Here is an 11,409-nt window from a genome sequence, read left to right as displayed (position 1 = left end):
TGTAAGATGTAATAGATACAGATACAGGTACAGGTACAGATACAGGCTAACAAGGCTGAAGGCACGTAGCAGTGATAATCTCTTGTTTGGTTTTTCTGTGAAGCTGTTTGGTGCTCCACAGCTCCCCTCTTGGCTCAGAGACGCTTGACATTATTGGACGTCGTCACCCCATGTCCAAAAGTGTCCCGGCCAGCGATTGGCCCGCTGCGCTTTGGATGTTATTCATGCGCCTCGGTGTGTGTGCGTGTGTGTGTGTGTGTGTGTAGGTGTGTGTGTGTGTGGAGACGGTGATGTGATGTGAAGACTTTGTGAAGATCCGACTGTCAAACAGCGGTGAAAAGCTCTGGGTGTGTGAGAGCGGTGCGCAACACCAACCGTAGCCAGTCTGATAGTAAGCACCGACCATGACGCGCCGGAGCGCCTTTACGCAAGCAGGATGTCCACGATTTGAGAATAATTGTAGCAACGAGCAATATTCCGGAGAGAAAATAACTATGTTTTAGTGCGTCCTGTGGTCACATTTTGGATACAAACAGGCCAACAAAGTGGAATTGGATTGAGAAAACAGAAGCCACGTTCTTCAGAGGAGCAGCGATGGAGGAGCAGCGGGATCTCAACAGCCCGGATAGCAGCGAAGGAGAAAGCGTCTCTCCGTCCCCCAGCCTGCCCTCGCCGCCCATCCTGCCGCTGCAGGTCGCGCAGCAGGCCCACAGAACCACCAACTTTTTCATTGACAACATTTTGCGGCCGGACTTCGGCTGCAAGAAGGAGCACGGCTCGGGGGCGGCGAGGGAGAGGGCGCAGACCTCCGGCCGGGAGCGCGTCCACCCGGTGATGGTGGTCAGCAGGCCGAGCCATCCCGGGACGCCGTGCCAGGACTCCAACTGCAGCAGCGACAGCACTTCGTCCTCCGCCTCCTCCACCTCGTTGGCGAGTCCCAAAAAGAGCAACAGCGGCGGCGGCGGTGGCGGCGGCGGCGGCGGCGGCGCCAACAACACCGGCGGCAGCAGCGGGGCCAAAGCCGAGGAGAGGACTGGTGGTGGCCGGGAGAACACCTCCTCCTCGGTGGTGGTGCTGAACGGCACCGCGGCGCCTGCACCGGAGAGCCAGCCGCTGCTCTGGCCTGCCTGGGTCTACTGCACCCGGTACTCGGACAGGCCCTCATCTGGTAAGGCAATAGTTTCATGAACAAAAACCAAAAAAAAATCACGGGAGAATTGGTCTTATAGGCTAATGGAGGAATAATAACACGGTTAGGGAGGCAGTGGAGAGTAAACCCGCCTAAAACTCTCTTTAAGCTTTTTAATTCGTGGAATAGTTTAATCCCCTTTCAGCCTGACGTAAATTACTGTGAGGTAGCCTACACGTTTTAGTAAGTAGAATCAAACTGGTGTAAGTTATATGAAGAGAGGGTTTTTTAAGCAAATAAAGCATAAATTAATTATTTTCTGAAAATAAATGTTATTTTTGTATAGGACACCGGCTGGAGGTTTACTCTCCTTTAAAGCTAAATCTTTATGAGCTAAATTCAAAGTATACATCATATTAGTCCTGCGATCAAACATAAGTTATATAAAGATACTGTAGTCTGTTTTAAGGGTGAAAAAACATAAATTAGGCTAATGGATTTGTGTTCATATTGGTGGTTGTTTTCCATATGATGATCACAGCCTGCAGGTCAGAGTTTCCCCTCCTTTTTATTTCCCACTATCACTGCTCACAACAGAAAAATAAAAGCATGGTCGCCTTCGGAGGGTTTACACTGTTTATTTCTAAACCGTTTCAGCATTTAAATGGCCAGTATTTAAATTTAGCCCACTATTTAGCCCACTAGCTGCTTATTTTAACATTGCACGCTCTAATAGGCCTATTCAAGGAAGAATTTCATTGCATTATGAAACAGAATAGCTGTATTTTGCCTGGAAAGCCAACTTCAGACGTGTGTTTTTGTTTTACGCATGGATGCAGCGAACCAAACCAGGAGCTGTTAAGAAAATCATAAAGGTTAAACACACGATCATTCATAATAACCGTGATATTGTAAGTTGTGTAAAGCTATCTTGCGGAGTTGTAAAAAAAAAAAAAAAAAAAAAAACACAATTTCCCTCCATCTGGGAGAATTTGGTCTTTTGTAACGGGTCACTTTTATTTGGATCAGGGTAAATGGAATATTTAGGCCAAAAATAAACTGTAGCAAAGGTATATTTCACTATGTATTAATAACGTTTATTTTAAGCTTTAAAGAGAAAAATGTATATAGAGTAAAGAGAGTCCCATATGCGTTTTTATGCGTTTCTATGCCTTATTTGCATGCTATATTTGATCTGCACATCTATGCATGAACTTGCAGGTTAAATCAAAATATAAATCTGCTATTAAGCCGGTGCTGCCTGATTTATTGAGTAAGTGGAGTCACTTTTACGCACAATAGGCCTTGTTAAATTTACATAAGCAGTTGGCCCACATTTCTCCTATAGGATAAAGATGACAGCAGTACAAGCCTGGGAGGTTTTGGCGTCGTGAGACACGTGTGATGTTGACAAACATGATTTCAGGCTCGAAAACAGACATTTTCAAGTCAATACAGGCTCATTTCATAGTGAAATCTCTATGATGAAAATGTGTCTGTTTTTATTTCTAACCTGTTGTCCTCTACTGGCTGGCTGAGGTCGAATAACTGAGCTGCTGTCAGTAAAGCATGGCGGAATAAAACACAATGAAACTGAAGGTAAATAATGGATATCAGCCCTCCCTGCTCAGTTGGGGCGACATTTTGAATTAATTAAACGCCCATTTTATTTTGGCCCAACTCAACTTCAACCAGCCCAGCTGCACTGGGAAATTAAATTTATTTTAACCCCAAAAAATGCATTTATGTCCAAAACACATTTAACTTGGAGAACACACATTCTCCCCAAAAAAACTAAATTTATTATTTATTTCTTAATTAACTGACCTTATTTTTTTCAGCTGATCTCATTTTGCCATGCATGCTATTTATTTTCCCCTGCTAACTTTGACACGCTGACACGTGGTCCGTGTTATTTGTTAATTTGCATGGCAGGAACTGAGAAATGACAGCAGTTTATACAAGTTACACAATAGAGGCAAATAACAGCTTCACGACTGAATGATAAACGCATATTGGCTAAATCTAGATACGCTTAGCTGGGATATTCCTAGGAAGTAGTAGTGAAAACACTGTTTAAGTCTATAAAATATTTATGAATGGGCCTGATGTGACGTCACGAAGTCTAGCTGATCTTTGAGCTTCAGTTTTATAATTCACAACGTTTCGTCAGGCAGGAAATTCCGTGTTTTTACTTTTAAAATAAAGGTGGAAATAAAAGCGGATTTATTTGGACCAGAAAAGTTGATAAACCTGAAGTTTCGCGCTGCCTTCTTCTACATCAGATCCTTCTTCATTCCAGGACTCTTCCGTGTTATTATAGCCTATATATATATGTTTAGGCTATAAAGCATCTCACTATTAAAATGCATGTAACCTGGATAATACTGGGTTTGCTTGGGTCTCTATCACAGCAGGTAAAACACACGTCAGCTCCGGTCTCTCGTGTATCAAACAGATTCAGATTTATTGTCTAGCTGCAGCATTCATTCATGCAGTAATAACAAGAAGATAATAACGAGTCTATTAACAGGCAGCTGCAGCTCACAGCCATGCATATCAATACCTATTCACATAAGCACAGTTGTAGGCCTACTATTAAAAGAAAATGTAATATATAGGCTATAGGCTATAGTTTAATATATCTACAATTATAGATAACAATATGCTGTGGAAGACTGTATTAACTGTATTTAATATTTGATTAAAAATAAAATAAAATATTTATTTTGAGCTTAGACTATGCTATAGGTTTATTATTATTATTATTATTATTATTGTTCTTCTTCTTATTACGTTTATTGTTATTATTTTCATTATATTTATCAACATTATTACTATTTGTTGTTGTTATAAGTACCAGGCTATTATTCCTAGTGGGTAGTCCTATACAGATATGAGAGCAACTTATCATTATTATTTATTATTATTATTTGTAGTAGTAATATTATTATTATTCTTGGGTAAGCTTATATAGCTATTAGTAGGCTTATTATATTATTATTATCACTACTATTACTATTACTACTATTATTATTATTATTATCATTTTTATTTTTATTATTATTATCATTATTATTATTATTGTTATTATTATTATTATTATCATTTTTATTATTATTATCATTATTTCTCTCTCTTTCATTTTTTTGGAAAAGTGTGTGTGTGTGTGCGTGCGTGCGTGCGTGCGTGCGTGCGTGCGTGTGTGTGTGTGTGTGTGTGTGTGTGTTAATCACTATACTAACATATCACTAGGCCTATTTCATTGTTGGACCTATTTTTTTTCCGCCAAGAACGCATCATGTGGACTGATGACCAAAAACACTTTTTTTTTTTTTTTTTTTTTTTCCCAGATTTGTTTTATTTATTTATTTATTTATTTATCTGTATCCCTGAATATTCATGTTCTCGTGCTCTCCTTTTCGTCCCCACTGTAGGCCCAAGGACACGGAAATTGAAAAAGACGAAAAGCGACAAGGAGGACAAGCGGCCGCGCACCGCGTTCACGGCCGAGCAGCTGCAGAGACTGAAGACGGAGTTCCAGGCCAACCGGTACATCACGGAGCAGCGGCGGCAGTCTCTGGCCCAGGAGCTCAACCTCAACGAGTCCCAGATCAAAATCTGGTTTCAGAACAAGCGGGCCAAAATCAAAAAGGCCAGCGGCTACAAGAACGGCCTGGCGCTGCAGCTCATGGCCCAGGGATTGTACAACCATTCCACCACCACCATCCAGGAGGACAAGGAGGACAGCGACTAGCACCCCCAAAAACCTCCAACCCCCCCCCCCCCCCACCCCCCACCCCCCCCAAAACCCTGACAAACAAACACCTGCGGACACACACCCGGCTACAATAAGAAGCGGGATCTGGTTTTACCTGTTTAGGCTGCAGGAAGGCTGGACGGTCTGCAGCGGGACACACAGCCTCTTCTGAGACTCTGTACATTGTAAATATATATATCTAATTTAATTAAAGGGGTGGAAGGAGGGACTGCGCGCCCGCCACTCGCAGGAGAGCTGAATATCTTTGTCAAAACTTAGGTCTGCCCTGCCAGTTTTTTTTTTTGTGAGCTCTCTTCTTTGAGAATAATAGCTACAAAAAAAAAAAAAAAAAAAAAAAGAAAAGAAAAAAAAAAAAAACTCAATGAAATGCAGACTCCTTGACTGACCTGCCACCACAAAACCAAAGATTTTATTGGAAAACAGAGCCTGGACAAAAACAAACTTTAAAAAAAAAAAGACAACAACAACAACAACAGCACCCCCCGTGTAGCTTGTTTCCCTCTGAGCTGTGAGAATAAAGAGTAGCCTAACAATCACGCGCCATGCAGACCGGTCGGCTCAGCCATAATAAACCCGCACCGGCCTGTCTAGTCCTGAGGAGCCTGCGTTGGTTTTGGACGGAGGCCTGCTGCAGCCACACATGAACGAAACACCGCGAGAGGAAAAGTGGCTTAATTGGACTTTTTTTTTAAGACCAATTGATTCGAATGACTCCACAAGTGTTAAATAACCTTTAAGAAAGAACTACAGTAATCCTATGGCTACATTTTAAAGGGGTAGTATACAAATATCTATACTGTAAGTCCCTATAGGCTAAATAGTATAGTGATACTAGGCTATAGGGAGTAAAAAATACTACAAACTCACTACTGAGCATCACAGACACACTGTCAGTTCATATAAGAATATTATAGGAATGTAAAAATACTATAAAGCGCGATAAGGTCACTATAAACTCACTATTGAGTAGCACAGACGCACTGTAAGTTCCTATAGGAATATTACGCCTGTAGGAATATTATAGGAATGTTATAGTGATATCATGGGTAATAAAGATACTAGTTACTATAAACTTACTATTGGGCACCGCAAACAAACTACAGAGTCCCTATAGGATTATTATTGTGATACCATAGGAGATAAAATACCATAAAGTATCATTGTGTCACTATAAACTCACTATTTAGTACCACAGACACACTTTCAGTCCCTATAGGAATATTATAGTGTTACCATAGGAAATTAAAAATATGATAAAGCACGTTAAGATGACTATAAATCCACTATAGGAATATTATAGTGTTGCCATGGGGAATACAAATACTATAAAGTGCGATTTAAGTCACTATCAACTCCAACAGAATACTATAGCAATATTATAGTGATACCATAGGAGATATAAATACCATAATATACACTAAAGTGACTATAAACTCATAGTTGAGTATACAACAGACACACTAAGGTCTGTTTACCCCGATGAAAAATCTCTATAATATTCCTGCAATATTCCTACAGGGACTTAAAGTGTGTCTGTGCTGCTAAATAGCGAGTTTATAATGATATTATGATACTTTATGGTATTTTTTTTTTAATCTCCTATGATGTCACTATACTATTCCTATAGGGATTTACAGCGTCTCTGTACTGAGTAGTGGCTTTGTAGTGACTTTATCTCACTTTATGGTCATTTTATCTCCTCTGGTGTCCCTATAATATTCATAAAGATCTTCTAGTTTTGCTGTGGTGTTTCTGAAATGGGCCATAGGGTTACTATGGTGATTTTAAAGGGCATAAACCGTGTCAGAAATGGCAAACCACACACCTGACAGAGCCTGCTGCAGTATCCCCCCCCCCCCTTCTCCTGTCCGCCATTTCCTCTGGTGTTGCCTTTACTTCGGCAGGTGAACCTGTAGAGGCTCTGCGGAGGAACAGCTTCAGACTATCCTGAAATCCTATATGTTAGCAAATCCCCGAGAGACCGGGGAGAATATATTATGTACATTTAAACCATGTTTCCAAATAAACACTTTTATATTGGAAAAAAAAAGGGGGAAACATGTTGACCCATTTTTTTTTTTCTGGTGGAAGATACCGAGTATTCAATTAATAAATCGAGGTGTATGTGTGTGTGCGTGCGTGTGTGTGTGTGTGTGTGTGTGTGGAGCTGGTTTGCAGCTCATTGGTTCAAGTGAGTGGGACAACTGAATCCATATTCATATGCCAGAGAACAGCCTTTGGAAAGGAGGTGAATTTATACTGCGAGACGCGGCGATATCAAGGCTGTTCAAAGCGTTGCAGAGCATGAAATTGGCTCGCCGTCTCTCTGTGTTCACTCATTTCATCATCAGCCAGCCCTTTGTAGGCCCGCGAGCTCCAACTCAAATAGATAATTATTAAGTGAAAATCCTTTTTTTTTTGTGTCTGATTTTTTTTTTTGGGTGAGACTTTCAGAGAGCCAGAGAGAGAGAGAGAGAGCAGCGGATCCGGGTTTTTTTTTACAGGTCGGGGGGGGGGGGGGGGGGGGGGGTCAAGCGGCGTTCCTCAAGGTCATGTCCGAGGCCCACTGAAGATCACGAAGGCGTAAGGGAAAAAATACAATTAAGAAAAAAAGAAAGAAAGAAAGAAAAACTAAAAATAGGCCTACATAAATAAATAAATAAATAAATAAATAAATAAAACCACTAATTCGTCAAGCAAAAATCATTGCAGGCCCTACAATAATAGCCTAATGAAATAAAATAATTAAAATAATCTAATAGAAATATATATATATATATATACATAGCCTACTGTATAACCTATAGCCTATTTTTTATTTTGACCCTTCTTTTTTATCTTATTTTTATATATATTTTCACCTGCCTTTTTATTTTAATTTCCATTCAGTTTTATTTCTCGGTGCCTTGACAGATAACGGTGAATAAAAACCCAACAGTCTTCCAAACAGCGTCATGACATCAGCGCCTTTAAACAATTCAGACTAAAACACTGAAACAGGAATATGCGTTCGGCTGCTGGCTGCTAGTTTTAATTCAAACCAGATATGAAATCCAAGTCTAAAACTCATAACCTCATAATTTATAACCTGCAATTTTTGGTCTGTCGGGAAATAACGACCAAAACCTTTAAATACAGACTGTGCAGATTCAGATTCAGACCCTTCATATGAATTTCCTCAGCATTTTCTATCAGATTTAGGCAAAGTTAAGAAAAAATATGTTACTCGCCATTTAAAACATGTCATTTTTGCACGATGTAATATTTTACAAAGCTATATCCAAATAACAGACTTAAGTAGCTTAAAGGTTTTATGCCCTAATTTATCCAGAGCGACTCCAGCTTACAATTGTATTTAACATTTGTATTGGTTTATTTGGATAAGATTATAGCGAGCTGTAAGCTTCTATCATTGCCGCATATTGTAAAAAAAAAAAAAAAAAAAGCTGCAATGTGTGTGTGTGTGTGTGTGTGTGTGTGTGTGTGTGTGTGTGTGTGTGTGTGTGTGTGTTCGTCTAAACTTTCTCAGAAATGAAAACACAGGCCGCTGCAGCCTCAAGCAAAAAAGAATCCTTTGCTTTGCTTTGTTTTTTTTTTGTCAAGTGAATTTATTGGTCTCATTCTCTTATTCAACTAAATTACAGAAGGAGCGTTTTGTAAATGTCTTTACTTTTGAGCAAATCATTACTTACAGGGAGAGAGGGAGAGAGAGAGAGAGAGAGAGAGAGAGAGAGAGAGAGAGAGAGAGAGAGAGATGTGATTTCACTCTGCCAAACCTGCCAATAAGGGAAAGCTGTGTGGAATAAAGAAATGCCCTCCAGTTAATCTGAGAGATGAAATGACTCATGAAAGCTTCTCCAACTTCCTCTAACTATTCTCACATTTAACCAGCAGCAGCCTGAAACACAACTTTATGTGATTCACTAAAAAAAGGCCTAAACCTAGACCTGCTTTAGGTTAATTATGCTTTTTTTTAATTTCCAAAATAATGTAATAATGTAATAATGAATTCATTTCCCACAGTCAGTATAAGTTATCTTATTAAAGTTTATCTATGGATGATGAAATCACCTAACAGAACAGAATCAACTAACAGTGTGAGCAATTCTGGTATAGAATTGGCCGACTTGTGAATGTAGAATTAAATTGGTAAATAGTGTATGAATGTAAAAATGATTCTTTTTTATTCTGTCTTTTAATGAACAAAAAAAAACAGAATAGAAAGAAAGAAAGAAAGACACAAACAAACAAACAAGTAAAGAAACAAAGAAAAAGAATTGAACGTTTATCAGGTTTATCTTTTTTAAATTTACCCTCTTCCACTCAGTTTTCACACCTTATCTTATTTTTTTTTATTTTTTTTACCACTTTCCCCCCACGTGTAAACTGCACAGATCCCCTCCTATGCGTGATCCCCAGCCTCGTGTCGGAGCGGACAGCGGCGGGCCCGGTCCGCTGTGTAATTATTTCGGAACAAATTACTTATCGAGTGGAACGTCTTCCTGATGAAACCAGGCTATTTCCTGCGGCCTGGAGGTCATCTGTCATCTTCGTACTTCCCTATAGGAAGAGTTTGTCTTCTCCGATAATCACTCTGGAGCCTGTCCAAAGAAAGTATTCCCTTTTAAAAAAAAGAGAGAGAGAGAGAGAGAAAAGAAACAGAGAGGGGGGGGGGGGAGAGAGAGAGGGTAACAGCATGGTTGAGATCAATTTGTCAAATTCAAAGGTAAATGTTGTGACAGGCTGACTGGATCTTTGCCTCTACCTGTTTTCCCTCCACCGCTGGCTTCACATTTGCTGGGAGGAAAGTGGAGGCTTCGCTATCACAGACGGGCCCCGCTCTAATTAACCAATAGAAACAGATAGATAGGATAATATAATTTATTCATATGGTTCAGTCCCCCCTTTTTTTTTCCTTTTTTTTTTTTTTTTTTTAATCCCATGCATAATTGCATAATAAGAACGTAGTGTGTGCATGTGTGTGAAATCACAGAGAGTGTGATGCAAATTTCAAAACAATTAGACGAATTAACATTTCCCTACCAATTACATAGGGGTGTGTGTGTGTGTACGTGTGTGTGTGTGTGTGTGTGTGTGTGAAAGTGAGACTGTGTTTGTACATGTGAAGCAGAGGGACTGCAGGGAGACAGTGGCCACACAGCCGGCCCTGCGGCTACAAAGCAGCTTTAATTTACATGCAAATGAAGGCAATAAACAGAAAGGCAACAGAAAAGTCAGCGGATGTTGTCTTCCCCGGTAATGAAGAACCGGCTGCATGTACAGTATCAAAAACCCCACGTGGATATATATTTATATTTCCGAGAAACATCCCTGATTTTTCCTTCCCTGTCTCTGATACTTCAGTCAGTCCACATTCTGGTTTTTTCCCCCCCAGGTTTCTCTGAGCCGGAAGGCTGAACCAGCTGAACTAGGATCAGACAAGATGATTAAACAGTAACTCCTGCTTTCTTTTTGATGGTTAGTGATATTTCTTTTGCCGCATTTTCCCCTCTTTCAGGTAATAACAAGACGAGATTATGAAAGTAGAGCTGCTGTTTTCCCTTTTCCTGGGATATTTAGATGTTTTTTCAGCCAGAGAGTCGACTGAAAAACTGAAATTTCGCTAAAAAATCACCCAAAAAAACAAGCTAAAATGTAGCCATGATACTGAATGGATGGGAGTGACAGAGAAAATGCAGGTTATTATAATTTAAAGTGTGCTTACACTGAAGTGCAACAAATGGAATGAGTTTTGAATCAGGTAATAACAGATTGGATAGATAGACAGACAGACAGACAGACAGACAGACAGACAGCTAGATAGATAGATAGATAGATAGATAGATAGATAGATAGATAGATTCAGTTCAGCCCCATCAGTGAGCCACACACCTCCTTTATTTTAATCTATTTCTCCCTCTTTAATGGTTTAGATGTTCTGTTTTGGTCCTGCGTTTAACTGAGTGACGATAGGAGGATGGAGATGGAGATTTGAACCAGATTTTGGAATTTTTTTTGTCATGTTGAATGTTGATTCCTAAGTAAGAAATCACAAGTCACACATTAACTTGTTGTAGGAAGAGCTGTAAGCAGTGGGAAACATGTTCAAGTTTATCAAAAATGTAAAGCGTTTCATTCCAAAATGAGGTGTTTCAGAATCAGAATCCTTTTGAATAAAGCGACAAATACACGTGTGACCAAATTAAACCAAATTGCAGTAGGTTTTGAAAGAAGGTGGCTAACGCAAGTCCTCGATTGAAAAATATAATAATCATTTTCCAGATTGAATCCTCTTTATTTTAGAATTATTGAAAGATTAACTTCTGATAATGCTGATAATGGCTTTTTTTTTCTTTCAGAAATGGATTCTCTTCATATTTTCCATCACATTTCCCATGAAATCAATAGTAAACAATGAGGATGAATTTAGCTGTTTGTGCTAACGGGGACTTTCATCCTTTGTTCTCCCTCACTCTGTAGCAGGTTTGACCGATATGGG

The 11,409-nt window shown here is 39.6% G+C and overlaps 1 protein-coding gene across 1 annotated transcript; it reads left to right on the top strand.

The window, feature by feature from the left end:
• Positions 1–594: 594 nt before the first annotated feature.
• On the top strand, positions 595–4,886 carry LOC139650875 (homeobox protein engrailed-1-B-like). The gene is made up of 2 exons (XM_071527662.1): positions 595–1,168; positions 4,567–4,886. Exons 1-2 carry the CDS (start codon positions 595–597, stop codon positions 4,884–4,886), a joined length of 894 nt encoding a protein of 297 aa, XP_071383763.1.
• The last annotated feature ends 6,523 nt before the right edge of the window (positions 4,887–11,409 follow it).

This window comes from Centroberyx affinis, unplaced genomic scaffold (assembly GCF_046629955.1).
Source record: "Centroberyx affinis isolate AG114_WGS23_722 - 3 ecotype Tasmania unplaced genomic scaffold, CSIRO-AGI_Caff_v1 ptg001563l_1, whole genome shotgun sequence".
NCBI lineage: Eukaryota > Metazoa > Chordata > Actinopteri > Beryciformes > Berycidae > Centroberyx > Centroberyx affinis.
Note: the sequence above shows the minus strand (reverse complement) of the source record. Positions and strands in the feature narration are given on the sequence as shown.

Coding starts and splice junctions, on each gene's coding strand:
- LOC139650875 (XM_071527662.1), top strand. CDS start 595: ATGGAGGAGCAGCGGGATCTCAACAGCCCGGATAGCAGCGAAGGAGAA. Junction 1,169..4,566: donor CTCGGACAGGCCCTCATCTG/GTAAGGCAATAG, acceptor TCCCCACTGTAG/GCCCAAGGACACGGAAATTG.